We start from the raw sequence: 23,582 nt of genomic DNA on the forward strand, positions 1-23,582 counted from the left end.
ATGCCTGAGTGTCACATTCAACAACGCACTCCAGCAAAAGCTTCTTCCAAGCAGAAGTGAGAGTTATCTTGGTAATCCCTTCCCATCCCTTTTTGATCATCTTGATGCAGACAACAATGTTGAAGTGATATTTCTGAAATTCTTCAAGGAGGTGGTCTTGTAGGCCTGAAGAATGGGCAGGAGCGTTGTCCATAACAAGCAAGTCATGGAGTGGCAGATTCATCTCTAGCAAATATTTCCTCACCAAAGAACCAAGTACTTCATTGATCCAATCAAAAAAAATCTTCTGTACTTTACACTTCTTGAAGGCTTGTAGAGTTTCTGAATGGTAAACAAGCAGCAGTTGATAATTTTCAAATTACCACTTGCATTGGCACGGAATAGCAGTGTGAGACGGTCTTTCATTGGCTTGTAACCAAGCAATGCATTCTCCTCTGCTGTTATAAAGGTATGCTTCGACATCTTTTTCCAGAATAGACCTGTCTCGTCACAATTAAAACCTGTTGTGGCAGATAACCCACAGAATCTACGAGCATCTTGAAGTTGCTGATGAAGTTTTCTGCTGCCTTTGTGTCAGAGCTGGCTGCTTTGCTGTGCCTCACAGCACTGTGGATGCTGGTTCTTCCTTAAATTTCTTGAACCACCCACAGCTTCCCTTAAACACCTCTTCGGTCTCTGATGATTATGGCATCTTCTTAACCAGGTCAGTGAAAATCATTCTTGCCTTCTCACAAATGATGTTAATAGTGTCACCTTACAATTACTATTCATTTGTAAGGAGCAACCTCTCGACATTGTCCAGAATATGAAACCGTCGTTTAGATACTCTTGTCACTCTCTCTGAAGCATCTATCTCCTTAGCCTTGTCCTTGTTCTTAAGGGTAGTGCAAATAGTTGATGTAGACAGATTGTTTGTGCATGCTAAATCAGCAACACTCACACCACATTCATGATTTTCAATGATTTTAAGTTTCATTCCTAATGTCATTTTCTTTCTCTTGTGGTTGTTTTCTTGCAGCTTTATTTTTGGGACATTTCTAAACAAAAAAAAAGACATTGTGTGAACACAAGTTTAGAAAACTTTGTGATCAATAAAAAAAAGACATTGTGTGAACACAAGTTTAGAAAACTTTGTGATCACAAGCTGCATGAAGACAGTAGCAGGAAGAGCGCTAAACCCAGACTGCAGTACATACTAAAGACATTTTCCATGTACCGCTGCTAATATATTGTTCAACATTTCACCCACTGTGCATGAATGGCTGGTGACATCACACTAAATTTTCATCACTCATTAAACGAGTCCTTTTTTTACAGTTTGTTTTGTTCGTTATGCAAATTGTGTGTTACAGGAGATGCTTGTTAAGCAAGGTTCCACTGTATATTTCTATAAGTAGAGAAAGATCACTCAACTTTGTAAGAAGTCAATGGCGCGTATTTGTACAGAGAGATTATGCTAGGAATAATATTCTCAGTGGGTTTTGTACACTACCCACTTTACCTGGAATAACACTGACCTGAACTGCATCTTCTGTTATTCCCACAGTCTCTCGGAGAGGCATACTTGAAGCCTCCAGTTTCTTGATAGTGTCTGTAAACCAGCTGGAGTGACTTTTGACATATGAAACTGAACTGAGTGCTTCAGAACTGTTGAATGCTGACAAGGATTCACTCACAGACAGTGCAGGATCAGAAGTAGTGTTCTCCATCATTGACTTCACAGCTTCGAAGTGCTTGTGGTAGAAAATCACAGTTTCAATCCATGTTGTGCACCTTCTTGTCAATGACTCAGGAGGCAGAGGTACATCATATAGTCGCTCCTTGTAGCATTTTACATGAAAAGGACATTTCGAGAAAACCTTCATTGCTGATATGTATCTTCTGGGAATAGATGTTTAACTCTCCCTGTCACTCGTTGGACTGCATGAGCCATGCTTGTAACATGCATTAAGTTCAGATAGAATGTATTAAATGATTTCCTTGCTTTCACCATGTATGGAACTAATCTGTGTACATAAATATGACCCTATGTCCATTGATGCTATCTGATCATAGTACTGAAAGTCCATGATTAATGAATCTAGCAATTATTGTACTATTTGTCGCCTCCAAATTTGTTTTACAATAAATTAAATAGGATTTAGATGCAGCCTCAGAGTCCAACTCATTCACAGTTAGATTAGTGATGACATGGCCTATCGTTACATCAGCAGAAATCCATATAGGTGATGTGCCAACGTCAGCCCAATTGTTTTCTAATATGTCAGCATAGAAGGAATCTAGATAATTCTGTATGAGAGTGGACTCATCAGGAATGTTGCAGTTGCAATATTTCTGTAAGAAATGTTTAAATTCAGATACCCGAAGTTTGTTTCAGGGTATGTTCCCTGCCCAGTACAAAACACAGTTCTTTGTAAAATTCACTGTTAGATGATATAGGCTGCCCCTGCAACTGTGTTAAGTGGAATCTGTTTCTTTGAAGAATTCCGTTGTTTACTCCTAATATGTAGATTGCTTTGTAAATGTTGTTTAATTTCAAATTTCATTGTACATCCTACACGTTTATGACAAGTTTGACAGAGAACTTTGTCATCATCAGTGGGTAAAGCACTGTCAGTAGACATCCATGTTTGATGACAACGAAAACGCAATCGGAGCTATGGTTAATGTACATGCGAATAATGACTGTCACACATTGTGAAGTGTTGAGAGCAAGAAAGGAAAGCATTTAAAACAATTCATTGTTGTCTGTATTGGACTGGTGCAATTTAGATTTGAGGTTATGGGATAGACGACAGTCTGAGAAACACAATAATAAAACTTAATTTTTTTTTCCTGTTTTGCTATGTAATGAAAATGTATAGGACTTATAAAATTTGTAATAAACCCACAATAATAATAAAATATGAAAAATTATGTAATATAGTGTGAAATATGTATTATATCTCAAAATATGTCACTTAAAACTTTGAAATAAGGATCCTTTCGGTATAATTCACCATAATTTTAGTCTTTCTTATAACTACATATAAAGAAACAGAATATGTAATTACATAAAAGGCAGGCTCTACTTATTGTTATTATTATTACTATGGGTTGCCACTCAAATGTTGAGGTCAGGTTTAATCGTGTAGCAAAAAAGTTAGTTTAATTGACATGTCCATATTATGTCAGTATCACATCGTAGAATACTGATCTATCCTCTGATAATGTGTAGAGTGTGAGCACACAGGAAATGAACTTAAGTTATCACAGAATCTGGCATGTCATGTCCTGTGCATATCTTCTCACTTCTTACCCTATCCAAATTCCTTGCTTATGTGGGTATTGGGTGGACTGAATATCTATCTATATCTCTCGCTCGCTCGCTCTGTCTGTCTGTCTGTCTGTCTGTCTCTCTCTCTCTCTCTCTCTCTCTCTCTCTCTCTCTCTCTCTCTCTCTCTCTTTTCACTTTCGTTCTCTTTCTGCTAGGTGGTGGTGCCACGGGGAGCAGCGAAGGCTAAAGGTTTGTTGGCGTCCTGCATAAGAGACAATGATCCATGCATCTTTCTGGAACCCAAGGTGCTATATCGGTCAGCAGTTGAAGATGTGCCAGTTGATGAGTACCTGCTTCCTCTGGGGAAGGCAGATATTGTGTTGGAAGGTTAGTTACTTGGGGATGGGGAATGATATGTCATCGTTGACACATATTTAATTATGTTTTCAGTTAATCCTTTACTTTCTCGTGATTGATGTGTTACATATCACATTGCCTAATTAAGTTGCTAAACAGAGCAGTATTCTAAGAAACTGTCGTTTCATATAATCTTGGTAAATTTTGTTTATCTGTGTAGGTAACACCTAATGATAGTTTCTGCTCATCATTGTAAAACTTAGTGATTCCTGCTCAAGATGGTATTGCAGTTGTGAAATGATCAGTAAAAGTATTTGCAATTTGTATTTCACTTTGATCATTGCTTATTTTGTATATAAAGGTATGTAATTTCAAATGGATTGCCTCGAGACATATATTCAGTCTGGTGAACTCTTGAATGCAATTTAACCTCATCACATTTACTCAAAATTTGTAGATCTATATTCAAGCATAAAATCAGCAACATTCTACCGCAGAAGAAAACTTATTACTTCTGAGTTTGACAACTGCTTCATAACATGTACCTCACTAACTCTGGAAATGAGTGCAATATCAAGCTCCTATGCACACCATTTTTTCCCCAAAAGGGAAATGTCAGCATCTAATCTTGTAATCTCCTTTATCTCCTTTTAGTTGTTGTATAAAAAAATTATGCGTGTGTGTGATACAAGGAAATTAAAAATATAAATTGTTACTGAGTTTTCTGTCTTAATATTACTGCAGTTGAAGAATATTTTTTAACAGTCATGTTTTGCTTTTAATTATAAAGCATCTCCCATGATCATTTTGGTACCATATACATACAGGGGTTGGACAAAAATGTGGAAACACCAGAGAAGTGCATGCTTGGACATAAATGAATGTGCTAGCCAAGCCTGCAGGCTGCACTGTAGTATTTGACCAAGAACGGCCCATGTCCAGTGTCCTCAATCCGTTGCAAGTGTTCTGTGGAGTTGCAAGTGCATTATGTCAGAGCTAAGTGAATTCGAACATAGGAAAATTGTTGGTGCTCGTATGGTAGGTGCATCTGTAGCCAAGGTAGCCGAAGTGTTTGGTATTTCAAGAGGCACTGTATCAAAGATTTATGCTATATCCCAAAAAAGTGGAAAAACATCATCTGCAAAGTCACAACATGGACGAAATTGTGTTTCGTGTAATCATGCCAGATGGTCATTCAAGAACACCATGATGAAAAATAAGAAGAGAACAACTGCAAAAGTCACTGCAGAACTGAATGTCACACTTGCGAGCCTTTCAGCCCCAAAATAACATAAAGAGAGCTCCAGACGCAGGGAATTTCGTGGCGAGCTGGAGTTCCAACATCACTTACCAGTGTTGCAAATGTTTGTAACAGAAAAATTTGCTGTGGAAGTCATAAAACCTGGATTATGGAGCAACATAAGAAATCAGTTTGGTTGGATGAGTCGTGTTTCACAGAAGGAATTTACCTGGATGTGTCTGAAAGTTTCAGTCAGAGTCAATTATACTTCCTTCAAATACAATTTTTTTCCTCACTAGATGAATATGGGAAGAATTAATCAGTTGCCATAAGGCATTCTAATCTGTTACTCTCTACATAACAAAAGTTTACAGAATTAGTTCGTTACCATCACTACAGCCCATTTGCCATCCGCTGCTTGATAAATAACTCGTCTTTCAGAAGTAATTACATGATTGTGTGCCATTTGTCGTAGCGTAGTTTCACTCTAAGTGACAAGTTATATTTTACCATAAATGTGTCTTACATAATTTCAGTACTTGTACACTCCTGGAACTGGAAAAAAGAACACATTGACACCGGTGTGTCAGACCCACCATACTTGCTCCGGACACTGCGAGAGGGCTGTACAAGCAATGATCACACGCACGGCACAGCGGACACACCAGGAACCGCGGTGTTGGCCGTCGAATGGCGCTAGCTGCGCAGCATTTGTGCACCGCCGCCTTCAGTGTCAGCCAGTTTGCCGTGGCATACGGAGCTCCATCGCAGTCTTTAACACTGGTAGCATGCCGTGACAGCGTGGACGTGAACCGTATGTGCAGTTGACGGACTTTGAGCGAGGGCGTATAGTGGGCATGCGGGAGGCCGGGTGGACGTACCACCGAATTGCTCAACACGTGGGGCGTGAGGTCTCCACAGTACATCGATGTTGTCGCCAGTGGTCGGCGGAAGGTGCACGTGCCCGTCGACCTGGGACCGGACCGCAGCGACGCACGGATGCACGCCAAGACCGTAGGATCCTACGCAGTGCCGTAGGGGACCGCACCGCCACTTCCCAGCAAATTAGGGACACTGTTGCTCCTGGGGTATCGGCGAGGACCATTCGCAACCGTCTCCATGAAGCTGGGCTACGGTCCCGCACACCGTTAGGCCGTCTTCCGCTCACGCCCCAACATCGTGCAGCCCGCCTCCAGTGGTGTCGCGACAGGCGTGAATGGAGGGACGAATGGAGACGTGTCGTCTTCAGCGATGAGAGTCGCTTCTGCCTTGGTGCCAATGATGGTCGTATGCGTGTTTGGCGCCGTGCAGGTGAGCGCCACAATCAGGACTGCATACGACCGAGGCACACAGGGCCAACACCCGGCATCATGGTGTGGGGAGCGATCTCCTACACTGGCCGTACACCACTGGTGATCGTCGAGGGGACACTGAATAGTGCACGGTACATCCAAACCGTCATCGAACCCATCGTTCTACCATTCCTAGACCGGCAAGGAAACTTGCTGTTCCAACAGGACAATGCACGTCCGCATGTATCCCGTGCCACCCAACGTGCTCTAGAAGGTGTAAGTCAACTACCCTGGCCAGCAAGATCTCCGGATCTGTCCCCCATTGAGCATGTTTGGGACTGGATGAAGCGTCGTCTCACGCGGTCTGCACGTCCAGCACGAACGCTGGTCCAACTGAGGCGCCAGGTGGAAATGGCATGGCAAGCCGTTCCACAGGACTACATCCAGCATCTCTACGATCGTCTCCATGGGAGAGTAGCAGCCTGCATTGCTGCGAAAGGTGGATATACACTGTACTAGTGCCGACATTGTGCATGCTCTGTTGCCTGTGTCTATGTGCCTGTGGTTCTGTCAGTGTGATCATGTGATGTAGCTGACCCCAGGAATGTGTCAATAAAGTTTTCCCTTCCTGGGACAATGAATTCACGGTGTTCTTATTTCAATTTCCAGGAGTGTATTTATAAGGAGCAGTCTCATGGAAACAAGACAATTGGGAAAAATGTAAGTAAACTCTAAAGTAATCATCATAACTGTTGATACATTTATCCCATTGTGAGCGAAGACAGTCAGTGCCTTCATTGACAAATGTTTTTGGTTGCCTACAGAACGATGATGGTATCACAGAATATACTCTTTGTTTGATGCAAATCGATGGTTACAGATGTCTTTCTTGGAGGATGTGTAAGGGCTTCCCAGCAAAACTTCTCCATTGTAGACAAAACAACCTTGGCAACTTGTGGGCAGGCCCACATCTTGCAGAAGTTTGTCTGGGAAGCCCATACACATCCTCCATACAGTCCACATCTCTCCCCATGTAATTCACATATGTTTGATGCCCCAAAGAAAGACTTTCATGGCCGTCAATTTACTTTGGACAAAGAACAGCACACCTGGGTACAGTTATGGTTCTGTAGGCAATTGCAAACATTCTCCCATGAAGACATTGACTGCTTTGTGAGATAAATGTGTTAACAGGTATGGCAGTTAATTTTGAAATAGTATATGGCTTAGTTACTTTTTTCCATCTGTCTTATTTTCACTTGACTGCTCCTTATATTTGCAAATCTGTGAGAAGATTGAAAACATACAACATTTTATAAACATTATTGTGGCACCATTCTGCTAGACATGTTGTAAATCACACGAGCTACAAGTGAAGATCAAGATATGTGGGAAATAGTTGCATAGACAAGATATCTTTCAGAAAGTCCCACAGGAAGAACTCACAGTGGGTTAAGTCAGGAAATCTAGGCAGGCATTACATTAGTGCATCCTCTGCATTCTAACCGTCTCTGTGGGAAGCTGTGATTGAGATACTTCCACTTATCTCTGTGGTAGTAAGTCATACAGCCATTGTGCTGTCTTATCATCATCTTTCAGATGTAGTGTTAGCCAGTTTCCCAACACGCCATGGAAATCATTCCGATGATCGTAGGTTCTTGGAAGAAAAAGGGTTCATAATCCATTCTCTTTCGAAATGGTACAAGGATACATTATTTTTAGTTTAAACTGGTTCATATTCTACAGCTGTGCACACTCAATAAAGATGAAGGAATAAATTTTCTGGTTACCTTGCTCGATATTCTCAGATTCTCTGCCTATGGTTTCTTTCTTCCCCCTCCGGTCCCCCCCCCCCTCCCCCCCTACTGCTCGTGGTCTAGTGGTTGGCGTTTCTGCCTCTGGCTCACGAGGTCCCAGGTTCAATTCCCAACCAGGTTGGATATTTTCTCTGCCCGGGGCTGGGTGTTTGTGTTGTCTTCATCATCATCATCATCATCATCATTCACGACAAGTGACTAGATTGGACTACGAAGAAAAAAAAAATCGGACTGTGGAAAAAATTAGGACTTTATACAGGCTCTTATGACAGCGCAGTTGAGCGCCCCACAAATCAAACTTCATCTGTTTGTTTTTGAACAAAGGTATAAAAATTTTAAACAGGAAAATAATTAATGTACTTTGCACTAATATACACTGCCCAGTCTCATTAATGTGACCACCTGTCAAAGGCCTGAATAACGACCTTCTGCAGCACAGACTGCTGTGGGACATGCAAGAAGAGTGTCAATGAGGTTCTGGAAGGTACCAACATGGATGTGGAGCCATGCTGACTCCAGTGCTGTGGTCAGCTGTGCTAGGTTTCTTGGTTCAGGATCCACATCACGTACAGCATGATTGAGGTGGTCCCACAGACTCTTGATTAGTTTTGAATCTGGATAGTTTGGTAGCCAAGGGATTATAGTTAACTGATGCTGGTGCTCTTCGAAGCACACATGTACAGTGCGAGCTGTGTGGCATATCGCATCATCCTGCTGGTAGGTGCCATCGTGTTGAGGGAAACCAAACTTCACGTAGGGGTGGACATGATCCCCAAGGATAGATGCATACTTCTGTTGATTCATTGTGCCTTCCAGAATGAAGAAGTCACCAAGGGAATGCCGTCCGGCCTGGTCCCCATCCGACAATTGTTGCAATGTGTCTGTTTCATACATCTCACACCGTACACGCCATTATTCATCTGTTATCTGGAAAGGCCACCAGTTGCGGTATTGGTGTGCAAATTCCAACCTTCATCTCACCTATGAACAGCAGTCAGCATTAGTGCACCGCAGTTGCTCAGCATTGGTTTTGCCATGCATTGTATACTTGAAACATAGTGCCACTCGAACAGTTTAAAAACATAGCCTTTTTAGAAATGCTTCCATCTTTGGCCTGAAAGCTAATGATCATGCCCTTTTGGAACTTGGATAAATCACACACTCTTTCCACATTATGGTAATGACTGCACTGTTTTCTGCCTCCCCTCCAACATGCATTATATACTCTCCACTGCTACTGCTGCCGCCTAAACCGAAAGTGGTATGTCACATCCAGGGAAGGTGTGACATATTACAAGAATCACTGAAGCTATGTTTTAAACTTCCCATTGATTTCTGTGCAGAAACTGAAACCTATATTTTGCCTTTGGGCAAAGATTATGATATAGATCAAGTTTCTAAATCTCATGTACCAGTCTTCTGAAACATTGACCACAAAGAGCAGTATATAAACTCAACTGTGCAATAGACTTGGGAGAACTGCTGATAAAGTTTGAGGTTGAGTTCAGTCTGAGTAGCCATAGTGAATGCACCAACAGCTGTACCACACTCCACTGCTAAGCTGAGAAGGCATGCTCACACTGTGGTGTTCACAAACTTGTTGTTAATGTCATTCTTATGATGAAAGGAATATTTGTCATTTTTGCACTGAAGTATGGGCGGAGGGAAGGGGCCAGATAAGGGAAAGCTGACTCAGTTAACAAGTTGTCGGTAGTGCTCCTCAAAATGATTGACACAAGAAGACAGCTGATTGTACACATGTCCCTTCTGCATACACCCAGTGCAGAGGTGTAGGATGGATAGAGCTGTACGACAAAATGGTTGACTGCTGCATGCTCGAATTCAGTGATCTGTTGACTCAGATGCCGTGCTCGAGCTGCAGGCAGTGATTTGTCGGAATTCATGACATTCAAGTGTTGCGGCTGCTCGCACCATGGCACCATCCATTAAGAACAACCCGCCACCAACGCAGTGAGAGAAGGCAACCTAGACATGCCTCTGGGAGTTACCTTGGATTTGCGGCGAAAAGCCAATCTAGAAAGGGTTGCTATGTGCTTGCTTTGAAGATGTAGCAATCAAGAGACACAACCAGACAATTAAGAAGAGACCACCACTGTTTACCATCATTGCTCAAACAGCATGAAACTCTGACAAAATGTTCAAGCTGTGGAAGCTCCTGGGCTTCCTCATCAGAGTAGAAGTTTTCCCTCCAGACCTGGGTCCTAAACCCCAATCCTTGTGCCAAGGTAAGGGCCATGTGGCTAAGAAGTGTCACAGTGCACTAAGGTGTGTCAAGTGCTCACATGAGCACAATGGCCACACCTGTGACAGAAGAAAAGAAACAGCACAGAATTACACCTGCTGTAGTGGGCCATTTGTTGCCATCTGGCATGGCAGCCAGGCCTTCTTGGGCCACAAGCAAGTCTCAGACAAGAGACCATGGCTCCAGCGCAGAAGATATGCTGATGAAGTGGAAAATGGCAGCAGCCTATGGACTCGATAGACAGCACAACTGAGAAACAAGTCAACAACAGCAGTGCCTTCCACTGACCACAAACAGCTGGAATATCTCACCAGTAACAGTGGTGGGGAGGACCAGTAGCAAGTAGCAAGGCGGCAGGCACTGCCTGTGTCCGACAAGCTCACCACATTGTTTGCAATTGCCGAAAGGGTAACTGCGAGCTTCACAGCTGCTGTAGTGGGAGAGGGGGCTGCTTTCATAGATGCGCTGGGTGCAGAATGTAGGTGACCTGCTGGCAACTGTGTGCAGTACTTACACACAGTGCAAAACAGAAGGGGAGCCTTCCCCCACCACCACTCCATCCATAGAGTGGAAGGAGAGCGAGAGCACTCCCAACTAAGAGATGCGTGTCTTCATCTTTGCTGCCCAGCCAGTTATGAAGACACCAGCTGCCACAGTCGCCCCACTGCGGGAGGCTCAAATGGCGGCCAAAATCCATCGGTGGCAACAGGGCATGACGAGTGATGTCCACAGTGAAATACTGTGGGACATCACACAGTTGCCTGTAGCGTCTGACAACTTCCCACAGAATATGTGACACAGGAAGAAGTAGCAGCTGAATGTCTCAGCAGACAGCGAAGTCACACCAGTCAAGCTCTGCCACCACTATGGGGCGGAGGGGCTGGAGGTGGGGAGGGGGAGGTGGAGGCATAGCTCTTAGCTCAGCCAAAGAGGGGTGATGCCAGAAAAGACACCGCATTCAACCCGGGTCTGCTGCTGTGCTTAGTAAAGTCAGGTAAGAGCTCAGCAAGAGATATCCATAATGCTGCATGGCTCTGTCGCAATGATTTGACTGACATCTTTGTGACGAACATGAGCAATGACAATAGTAAAAAGCAGTTTCATGATACCAGGATGATCTGTCGCAGGTGGCAAGCAAGTTGACCAACTGCCCTTATTGCTCATCCTGACTGTAGCAGAGGTTTTTTCCTCATGCTATTTGCCGTGGCACTTCTCCCTCTCTGCTCTTAACCCACTATCCTTCAAACATTTCTATCTGCTATCTTTCGATTGGCTTGAATCAGTGGGTGATGTGAACCAGATGTATATAGAACATCACAGACCTACATCCAGTGACCAATCAGTTGAAATACTAACCCATTGCAGAAGTGACGTAGTCACCATTCTAGTGCTGTGGTCACCATTACAGTGCAGGCATGGAGGGGCTCCCATCTTTGGAAGAAGGAGAAGATGAAATAAAAGGAAGTTTGTTAACATGCTCCACTGTTTCCTCCCTTTATTCTGGGTCTCACTTGGGGAGAGCAACAAAACGGCTGTTTGCTGTTTACTTCTAGCACAAAGTATTAAATCCACTTTTCATGTACAGTAACAAAGTTGTGCATTCTCTTTAAAAGGTCCAAACAGTGTCCATATTTTCCAGCATATTTTTGTCTGTTTCAGTATCAACTGAAAGAAAAACAGGGGCAATGTTTCAATTGTTCTGAATGAGATGTTTTGTCTTAGTAACTGATATACTGATGGTTTTGTGTAGTATTATTAAAGTTTGAATTTGTGGTTATTGCATTCCAGGGGATGCAGTGACTCTAATTGGATGGGGTACTCAGATACATGTTCTGAGGGAGACAGCTGAAATAGCAAAGAAAACAATGAATGTGAACTGTGAAGTCATTGACTTAGTTTCCATTCTTCCTTGGGATGTGGACACAGTAAGCAAGGTAAGTCCTTCATTAGTAACGTATGTTGTCACATTGTAGCTACAAGCGAGAACAAATCTGAAATCAGGGTTGTCGGTTAAGTTCAACACTTAGCACTGAAAGCACATTCATTATGGACACCAACATACATGCAGAACAGAGCTGCCTCCTGGATGGAAAGTGCTCTTACTTATGCACACATAGAATATTCCAGAATCTGCAAATATTACAGACATAAGAAAGGTTGAGAATCTTCCAGAATTGATAACCAAGTAACAAATAACAAATATTTCCTGATGTTGGATTTGAATTGGCAACACGCAGCTCAACAACCAGTGATGCCAACTGGTTTCCTACAGTGTGTGCAGCACAACTCACAGCATTCCTCCTCCTCCTCCTCCTCCTCCTCCTCGACATGCAGCGACGCGCTGTTTCAGAAGTTTCCAGTAAAAATGACTAAAGGATTCTTGTGTGTGTGTGTGTGTGTGTGTGTGTGTGTGTGTGTGTGTGTGTGAGGGGGGTGGGGAGGGGGGGGGTAATGCTCACCGCATCTGTGGTACTTTTGATAAAGCCACATGTACTCCCAGCTTGTTCTAAATTATGAGCAGCTCCGGGAGCTCAGCATTCGTTTGTTGAATATAAGCTTGACGAACACAGGTTTCCTGAGCTGCAAAGTGTTAAGCGCCGCCAGTCCTCTGTAACTGTAAGCTTTGGGCAAGCTTCTGCAACCACCATACAATGCAGCGATGGAATGTTGTATGTCATGATGAACAGGGAACTTGGCTTAGCCGCCCAGATTGTGAGGATGGTATGAACCTTAAAAAAACTTACTTCAATCTCAAAGTATGCTGCATGGCTGTTAAGGTTGAACAGTCACTAGTAGGCAATCTCTAGAGACACTTGCAGCACCTCAGTTATACAATGTGGTCAGAAACAGCTTGAAAAACAGAGCAGACTATGGTGAGAAATAACTGTTAAGAAAAAAATTTGGTGCATTGTGCCATTTATTAGTAATTAGCATTGAAGTTAACCAATTGAGTCATTTCGCATGCAAATCAAGTGGCTCGCCAGAAACAGTGTCACCAAATGTTGTTCTTCAATTGGTCTCCTAAAACCTAACAAGAAAGCAACACAAAAATTGAAATGGGGCAGTAGTAAGGATCGAACCATCTACGTTATGAGAACATCTGATACGAATTATATCTGGTGGCCCATTTGAATTTGTACACGCAACGTATTGATCGGCTAACTTAATGCTAATTAGCTCAGAAACAGCCCAACATATTGAATTTTTTTTCTTGACAGTTATTTCTCAGCACAACGTACCCTGCGACACCTTACAACCTTTTCAGACAGTTTCTATCTATCCTAGCGAGTGGGACTCTCGGTGGACCCTTGTTTCCAAAGCTTTTCCTGGGATTGAGGTGAAACCCTTGAACTGAGTCAAATTACAACCCTTGAACTAAGTCAAATTACCTCCCAGCGGAATAGGTGCACTGCTGGTGTGTATCAATGCCCAACTCAACGACAGGGCTCATATTGCCAGTCCCCATTTTATAGGAATTATTTAAATATTTTGGCATATAGTTGCTGCAAAAAAGAATGTTTTTTAATCTGCTAAATGAATGAGGAATGAAGCACTTTTAGTTGAAACATCTAGTTCTGAACAAGCAACAAACCTCAAAACAGCTAAATGACCTAGAGAATATGCCATCGAAACAGAGCTACATGGTACCCTAAACTATAGCAAAGATGTTGTGTTATGCAGGGATATTATAGATAAAGCTGTTCTAACTCTGCCCCATAGGGTGCGGGAACTCCTTGGCACCCATCAGCTCACCTGTGGGCAAATGCAGCTAAGAGAAGCGTCTCGCCAGGTGGTCCAATTATACGCATCCTGCACGTGCATGAGATATGTGGCCAATCCTTTCTGCATGTGCTCTACCAGTGAAGTAGCATGGTGTAGACTATGGCCTAGCAGTTTTACAGCCAGTGTGTCGCTTGCCTGTCCACCTGTGCCTTATGACTGCCAGTGGGCATGTGAGCTGGAACAGGTTTTCGCAAAGAAATCTATAGGATGATTGGGCCAAAGCTTGGTGTGATTGATGTGCGAAAAGGGAAGATGTCAAATTGGTAAAATCCAATACCTTTATTGTTATTTTCAGAAGAATAACACTTACAGAGCACATAAAGACCAAATTCATTTGCTTGAATGTAGGGCTTTCTATACCCAGCCCAATGTGCTGTTTTACACATCAATGTTTTGGGCACCAATATAGAGTGTAAAAGAGAAGCCACTTGCTGTAAATGTAATAAACCCACTAAGGATTTGTTAGCTCATCTTCTCTGAAGTGTGTTAATTGCTGTGTGGATCTTCGTGTCTGGAGTGTACCCTGCAGTGTCTACATTGAAGAATGGAAGATGCAGGAGATAAAAGCAACAGAACGTATTCCATAAGGCAAGGCAAAAAATATCCATAAAACAATGAGACCTGTACGTGCTTCAGCTCTCAGAAAGCCAATGCCTTTGCACAACAGAGGTTCATAGTGCTACCACTAACACCTGCATATGTAAGTGCTGCTCTGGCAGTGCTTTATTATGAAGCCTATAGCTCCCCCATAACATCAGGAAAGGCCACAGTTCCTGACTTTATAGATTTTCCAGCACCTCAACAAGCAGACTCTAGTAAACAGGCCAGCATTGGCACTATCATTGCCACAGATATTCATCTAGCAGTCATACCAAATGGAAATTGCTGACCAAAGAAGAAAGCAGGTCATAAATTGTAAGGTCATATAGATCTCATTCTACATGACAGTTTCAGTTTTGGCTACAATGGAATGTGAAGCCTGCCTGGGAAAAATGTCTACTTCCCAGACTAAGCCTCCATCTGTCACATGATCCCCACTCCAGCAGAGAAAAAGGGTGAAAGAAGAACCTCACCAATAAAGTGGCCTCTCATACTACAGTGGAACATCAGTGGGTACAGCACACATGTGGAGAGAACTGAAACTCGTAGCCCAGGAATGTCCCATGTGCTTGTGTTCACAAGAAACACATTTTAAACAGACCGGTGCTAGTGTGTTACAGGGATATGCCCTCCACCAATAGGATGACCGTACTGGGGACACCCAAGGGAGTGCTAACTGTGTGTGTCAATAATGTGGACAACACTCTTGTACTCTATCCCTGGTTACTGACTTGCAAGCTGTTGCCCTTACAGTTCACATGGGTCAAAATATCACTTTATGCTCTCTGTATTTAGTGCCACAGTGGGTGTTGCCTAATTGGAGCCCAGGGATGTAGGTGTTATGAATACTCAGCACCTCCACCAAGCAGTGGTCACTCTGAAAGCAGGGTCACCAGTAAAGTACAGCACATAGCACTGAAAGTACGTTTATTATCAGTGCCAGTGTACAGACAGAAGAGAACTGCCTCCTAGATGGAGAGTGCTGCCATGGACAGAGACTGCCGCTATTTATACAAACACAGAATATTCCAGATTATGCAAGTATGACAGACATAACAGTTTTTAAGAACCTTCCAGAAATCGTAAATTCTAAATAACAAACATTTGTTGGTGGTCATATTTCAACTGGCAATCCACAGCGTGGCAGACAGCAACACTGATTGCTACTACATAGTGAATGCTGTGCAGCTCGTGTCATTATTTGTTTTTACAAGTGCGTGTGTGTGTGTGTGTGTGTGTGTGTGTGTGTGTGTGTATTTGGATGATTACTAGGGATGAATGGATGACATCTTCTCTTCCCACGCAACTTGCAAAAATATTAATTACAGAATTGGTTTAATCAAAGCATGAAATGCACTGAAACAATAAGGGGAGGCTATATTTATAGTGTATGACATTTCAGTGACAACTGCTGGCTTACTAACAACAGAAAGAAACCGTATAGAAATGAAACAGATAGGAAAATTCTGACAGAGTATATTGCAGCAGTGAATTTCATGTCAATATGCAACGTAACTGTTGGTAAAAAAGCTAGTTTGTAAATTCAAGTCTCAGAATAATATTATTGGAAATGGTCATGTAATGTTTCTGGATATACACTCCTGGAAATTGAAATAAGAACACCGTGAATTCATTGTCCCAGGAAGGGGAAACTTTATTGACACATTCCTGGGGTCAGATACATCACATGATCACACTGACAGAACCACAGGCACATAGACACAGGCAACAGAGCATGCACAATGTCGGCACTAGTACAGTGTATATCCACCTTTCGCAGCAATGCAGGCTGCTATTCTCCCATGGAGACGATCGTAGAGATGCTGGATGTAGTCCTGTGGAACGGCTTGCCATGCCATTTCCACCTGGCACCTCAGTTGGACCAGCGTTCGTGCTGGACGTGCAGACCGCGTGAGACGACGCTTCATCCAGTCCCAAACATGCTCAATGGGGGACAGATCCGGAGATCTTGCTGGCCAGGGTAGTTGACTTACACCTTCTAGAGCACGTTGGGTGGCACGGGATACATGCGGACGTGCATTGTCCTGTTGGAACAGCAAGTTCCCTTGCCGGTCTAGGAATGGTAGAACGATGGGTTCGATGACAGTTTGGATGTACCGTGCACTATTCAGTGTCCCCTCGACGATCACCAGTGGTGTATGGCCAGTGTAGGAGATCGCTCCCCACACCATGATGCCGGGTGTTGGCCCTGTGTGCCTCAGTCGTATGCAGTCCTGATTGTGGCGCTCACCTGCACGGCGCCAAACACGCATACGACCATCATTGGCACCAAAGCAGAAGCGACTCTCATCGCTGAAGACGACACGTCTCCATTCGTCCCTCCATTCACGCCTGTCGCGACACCACTGGAGGCGGGCTGCACGATGTTGGGGCGTGAGCGGAAGACGACCTAACGGTGTGCGGGACCGTAGCCCAGTTTCATGGAGACGGTTGCGAATGGTCCTCGCCGATACCCCAGGAGCAACAGTGTCCCTAATTTGCTGGGAAGTGGCGGTGCGGTCCCCTACGGCACTGCGTAGGATCCTACGGTCTTGGCGTGCATCCGTGCGTCGCTGCGGTCCGGTCCCAGGTCGACGGGCACGTGCACCTTCCGCCGACCACTGGCGACAACATCGATGTACTGTGGAGACCTCACGCCCCACGTGTTGAGCAATTCGGCGGTACGTCCACCCGGCCTCCCGCATGCCCACTATACGCCCTCGCTCAAAGTCCGTCAACTGCACATATGGTTCACGTCCACGCTGTCGCGGCATGCTACCAGTGTTAAAGACTGCGATGGAGCTCCGTATGCCACGGCAAACTGGCTGACACTGACGGCGGCGGTGCACAAATGCTGCGCAGCTAGCGCCATTCGACGGCCAACACCGCGGTTCCTGGTGTGTCCGCTGTGCCGTGCGTGTGATCATTTTTTGTACAGCCCTCTCGCAGTGTCCGGAGCAAGTATGGTGGGTCTGACACACCGGTGTCAATGTGTTCTTTTTTCCATTTCCAGGAGTGTAATTATGTGCAGTACTCGTAAAAGTCACTGTTAATGTCATCAGTGTCTTTTCTAAGAGGGACTGTATTCAAAATAGAAGATCCAGAATTTTACTTGAAAGATGTGTTGACTGCCAGAATGTGAGTCTGTAGAAGGTGAAAATCATTGTGTAGAATACTGAAAGCGTGTGCATAAATTTTATTTGGGAAAATAATTACAAAAGAGAATTTAGAGTTAAAAATCATATGACATCATGCCATAACCATGTTTCAACTCATAGTTCAACAAAATCTGTGGAATCCTGACCCTTCTTATCCTGCCACGTGTTCTCCCACTCTTTCTGCATTTTATTATTTCTCCACTAGGCTTTCTTCTGATATTGTCAAATCAATTCCTGTCCAGTTAGATATAGTTCACCACATTTCTAAGATATCTCATTTGTGTCCTTTCTGCTCTTCTGGTCTATTGTTTCATTAGTGTCCAACATTTATTTCAGTAAAGCAATATTGGTACTGCCATTCAGAATTTCGTTATTTTTTATGAAAGAGGGCCTCTTTTTTTATTTGTAGATCACTGTATTGTTATATTTGTTAAAATAAAAAATACTTTAACAAACTTCAGAAGTGTCTATTGTCTGTTATTCTGGAAGTTCCTCTTTATCGTTCCATACAAAAATTTTTGTAGCTTGGAAGCAACATCATGTTGCAGCCAAATGTGAAACAGAACTAACCATGTTTGACCCTCATGACTCCACACTGTAAACGTCTGGGTTATTGAACAATGTTATGCAATAATGGGTGCAGCAGCACTGTTTTTTAGTTTCACTTGGATACACATTTATTACTTTTGTCAACCAGTAGGGCAACGACTAGTTCACTAAAGTTTCTGTTCATATATCAAGATAACCAGGCTAGACCACCCAATCAATGAATTTCAAAGGTAACTCTTATTGTGAAACTCGTCTGATAATTCAAATTTATAAAAGCAAGCAGTTAAACAGTGTACGTTATTAAGATCACCATAAACATTTAATGTGGCACTGAAAAAAGCATTTACGAAGTGAAGTCTGTTAAACACAGTCTATGCTCCCAAGAACCAAATAAGTTTGCACAGTTATTTCACACAGATGCATTGTCAACAAGGGAAACTATGCATAAATATTGTTCCCAAATATGATGGCCAACAGGCTCTTATATCCTTTAATCTAAAACTTGAAACACAAACTTGCATCCAGCTGCATCAACTTTACTAAGTAATTGTGGATACTAACAAAGGGAAGTTAGTCTTGTTTCCAGAATGAGATTTTCATTCTGCAACGGAGTGTGCACTGATGTGAAACTTCCTGGCATATTGAAACTGTGTGCCGGAGCGAGACTCGAACTCATGTATGTTTGCTGTTAGAATTGTAGCATGGACTTCCACTTACCTATGACATTCTTTAGTTACTGGACTTACTGATGACATTAAAAACAAATGAAATTGAAAATTTCCTGTTTCAGTCTGTGAAGAAAACAGGCCGTGTGGTTATTGCACATGAAGCTCCACTGACATGTGGCTTTGGTGCTGAAGTAGCTGCAACAATACAGGTAAAGAATTAGTTATTAATTACATTGTTTTTTCTGCTAGTATTTTAAAATATTACTTCAGAATTATCTAAGTGTCAGTTAGTCATACTTATGAAATGAATAGTGAAAAAGATACTCCTAGGATCTTATTCATCATGAAGATCAACATAGAGGCAGGTCACATGGCTGATTAAATTTGGGAACTTGACATAAATTTTTCCAAACATCCACCATTAAACCATTCATTGACATCATAACTCTCTCATGTATGGTACGTGGTATTCAACTGTTGAACACCCGAATTGCATGATTGACACAGCTTATAGCATTGATAAGTTGATGTCTAGATGTGCTGTCTTCTTCATATGACCCACCTGAATGTTTCTGTACAAGAGCAGCTTATAATTTGTTTTAATAATTACTTTACATCAAGTGATTTTTCTGACATTTGAAAATTAGTTTCAAGTTCTCGTAACGTCACAAATAAATGGTTTCAAGATACATATTTTGAGGAAATTTATCTCAAGCTGATAAAAATCTATTTACAAAGTGGCAGTATATGAAAACACACAGAAATGCATAAAATTGCTGATTTCCAGAAACATGAGCATTATCTGGCAGAAGAGAGAGAGAATAGTAAGAGGAAAAAAATTTTATAAGGCTTAAGGTTGTGGGAGAACTAACTATTTCTGTACCCCTAGTTGACACTCCAACTGCAAGTGATTTTCCACTTTTTCTGTCCGAAATTATGGGCATTCTTATTCAATAATTGTAGTAGTTATAAGGATAGTATTAAAAGGAATGCAACAAGGAAAAAAAACTGAATTTAGAAGCAAGTTTTAATAGATAGATGACTTGCATAACGTGGGAAATGTGCAAATCATGTTCAACATTGCAAATGCACGAGAAGCTTACTAAAAAAAAATTCTGGGTGTGATAAAGCTTCAGCAAGGTTCTGTAAACAAGCCCACATTGCAATCTTTGTACCATATTCTGGTATCTTTCTATCCTTCCCCCATCAGAATTTCTTCTGGAACAGCATACAGCACATTTTCTACAAAGTTTCTTTTGTATTGGGCTCAGAAGTATGTGGGATATGACGTGCCTTTCTATCTGTCTTGTATGTGTTTAAGTAATGCTTGTACGTATTTTTTCAAAAGTCTCAATTACATTCATCCTAAATACCAAAATTGTTTTCTTGAGGTTTGAATTTTCTGGAATATAATAAATTTGTTAAATAGATACTGATCAATAAGATGCCAAATTTTTTGTTGTAATATTTCTTCTGCTGTTTCTGCCATGGTCTTGTAATGAGGAAGTTCTTGAACAGCTCTGTCAATTCTCCCATTTTATCGTTGTAATCAGATATCAGTTGAGGTTTACTTTTTTATTGTCTTCTTTCGTTTCTATTGTATTCAATGATGGGTTGAGTACAGTGCTCAAAGTGCAAATTGTTTTTGCCATTTCAGGACCATGACTTCGCCTCTTTGAAAAGCTCTGATTTCTCCCTTTTTAAGTTTTATGGCTGCAAACAGTCAGTAGGTGTGATCCCGTAGATTTTCCCGGCACCGTACATGAGTAAGCTCTTCACTGGTATGTATCTTCAATACACGATATTTCGGCAATCCATCTGGCCGCCATCTTCAGGTGTCTACTTGCTTCAAGAATTCCACAGATATCTATTCTGCATTGGACCAAATAATCAGCACATCCAGCCGATGTGTAAAAAATTGTCAGTTGTTACAGAATAGCCTTTGTGTAATAGAGAATCCATTAGATGTAAAGTAGCTTTGGCAGACACAGTGTGTTCCTCATACTTATCCAGATATGGTGTACTTTTGCCAACATATCAAAACGAGATCTTTTCATTGGTATATACCATTGTTTGTACACTTTTCTTTGGAAAAAATCAAACAATGGAAAATCCAGAATGGAATGTAACAATTCCAGAGTAGGAAAGTTGCTACTCACCATATAGCGGAGATGCTGAGTCGCGATAGGCACAACAAAAAGATTCACACAATTATAGCTTTCGGCCATTAAGGCCTTTGTCAGCAGTAGACACACATACACACACGCGTGCACACACACTCACGCAAACGTAACTTGCTCACATGTCTGCAGTCTCAGTTCTATGAGACTTCAGATGTGTGTGCAGGTTGCATTTGCGTGAGTGTGCGTGTGTGCTGACAAAGGCCTTAATGGTCGAAAGCTATAATTGAGTGAATCTTTTTGTTGTGCCTATTGCGACTCAGCATCTCCGCTATATGGTGAGTAGTAACTTTCCTTCTCTGGTATTGTTTCTTTGGAAAAATGAATATATATCTATAAGAAGCTTATAAATATAAGGAGTTCTTAAAGAGTATATAAAAATCTTAAACAAGTAAAACAACTGCAATTTCATAAACTGTAGGCCTCAATAAAATATTTTTCACATAAAATACAAGAATAACTTACCTCCCTATTATTGTTGTTATTATCTTCTTCCCTTTCTCAGACATTATGTCTTCTTCTGTTGTTGTTGTTGTTGTTGTTGTTATAATCTGAAATTTCTTGCATTAACATCCTCTTGTGCAGCACTGTTGATTTTTAGATCATAGTGAAATTTTTGCTTAGTTCTTTAAACTCTTCCTTTTTTTTCTTCTTTGGTCCTCAATTTCAGTTATTCCCTCCATCTTTTCCGTAGCTGTTCTTCGGAAAGTGTTTGACTGACAACAAAATGCAATACCCACTGTCTTCTGTGCTCTCTTTAATAACTCATCAGTCAATTTTGTTAGCTTTACAATATCAGTTTCTAAACAAGCTCACTGCTTGTTTAATGATTTAAATTCATCTTCAGTTTTTTCTTTCTTTCAGAGACACCTTCAGCTTCCTTGTCTTTTTTTGTTCTCAAGATACAGCATGTATCTCTGCCTAGTGTTACTTGCTGGACACACAAGCTCTTTTGCTATTTCCACTTTTAGTAAGCCACCATAAAGACTGATGTGGTATTTGATTATTCTCAATGAAATTTAAGAACACTCCTTTAGGTTTTCTACATCTTCCAACATTTTGTTTACTAAGAATCCTCTGCGTATGGAGGCTTGTCCATGTGACAATATCAGCAGAATTTTTACATCATCTGATATTTTCAAACAATATATTTAAAAAAATCCAATTTAGAATTCTGGGATATGGGATCAAAAGTGGAAAAAGTGGTGCATGGATCAGATTCTACAAAATTTCTATACTGCAGGAGCAGGCTGTCACATTCATCTGAACAATCATTGTTGCTGTCCACCAAGTTGATGAAAATCATCCCCATTTTCTCTAGACAGGACTTTTCATTTGACGCAGTATTTCTTGGGCCCAGACAACAAATAAGTCTAACTAGAGGATAGTTTACTAGACACTTTTCTACAATCTTTTAATAAATGCAACTGTAAGCTTCATAGATTCATGTTTTACTTCCATTGTGCCTCTCTCTGTGACTTTGTTGCTATTTAGAAGTTCCTTCAATAATCGATCCCCAATAAATCCCAAGCTAAATTTTGATGTGTCATTCCAAGACACTTTTTAAAATGTGAACTGTACTAATTTTGCTGAAGAACTGATTACTGTAAGTTTTTCTTCTTTTAACACATTGAATGTTGACAGTAAATTACAGATCAAAGTTGTCAAATCTGCAGCAAGAAATGGAAGCAGGGATTGTATCACTTTGATAGTGAATCAAAAATGTCTCAGTAAGTTTTGCAAAGCAAAGAAACAAGTTTCACTAAGCTTATCTTTTTGCATTTTGTATGGCAGTGAATGACTTAATTTCATACATAAACTGGAAGCCAAAGGAAATACAACCTACCCTGGAAAATAAGGCACAATTAAAACCTAGCAAAGTTGAAGCCTGTAATGCATATTTTTACGCGCAATGCTAAAAATGGTGGGAAGAACCTCTCTTAACCCAAGAAGATATCATTGATTAAACAGTTGTTACCAAAAAATAAATGTTACCATATTTATGTAAAAATGGCATACTTAATATTTGTATGAAGAGGAATTAATTTGTTAAAGAGAAAGAGCTGTGTGTAGAAACCCCCAATCAGAAGACTTTTACTTTTGTTTAACAAGTGTTTAAATGCAGCCCATTGCCTACACTAGTGACATCGTTCTTCGGTTGAATGAAGCTGTCCCCACTATCTCTCAGTATTGTGCCTAAAAGTTTGAATACTCCATTTTGGCATACTTTAAGCAATGTTGTGCACTGTAAAGTAATTGTAATTTTGGACCCATTAACAACAAACATGTGTAAAGGTCTGTCCTCTGGTGGTATTTCCAACTAAGTTTATCAGGACAGCCACAAGTCGCAGTCCGTATGTTTTATTTTTACCACTTTTGCTCTATAATTTTACAAGACCATCATTAGAAACTGATTAA

At 41.6% G+C, this 23,582-nt stretch overlaps 1 protein-coding gene across 2 annotated transcripts in view; it reads left to right on the forward strand.

The window, feature by feature from the left end:
* Nucleotides 1-23,582, forward strand: part of LOC126475078 (2-oxoisovalerate dehydrogenase subunit beta, mitochondrial) — an 89,878-nt gene that overhangs the window by 58,124 nt on the left and 8,172 nt on the right. For both annotated transcript variants that reach the window (XM_050102639.1, XM_050102640.1), the window contains exons 5-7: nucleotides 3,473-3,644; nucleotides 12,015-12,160; nucleotides 19,107-19,193. In XM_050102639.1, the coding sequence (XP_049958596.1) occupies nucleotides 3,473-3,644; nucleotides 12,015-12,160; nucleotides 19,107-19,193 (405 nt within the window). The remainder of the gene's footprint in view (nucleotides 1-3,472; nucleotides 3,645-12,014; nucleotides 12,161-19,106; nucleotides 19,194-23,582) is intronic.

Source organism: Schistocerca serialis, chromosome 4, assembly GCF_023864345.2.
Source record: "Schistocerca serialis cubense isolate TAMUIC-IGC-003099 chromosome 4, iqSchSeri2.2, whole genome shotgun sequence".
NCBI classification, from domain to species: Eukaryota; Metazoa; Arthropoda; class Insecta; order Orthoptera; family Acrididae; genus Schistocerca; species Schistocerca serialis.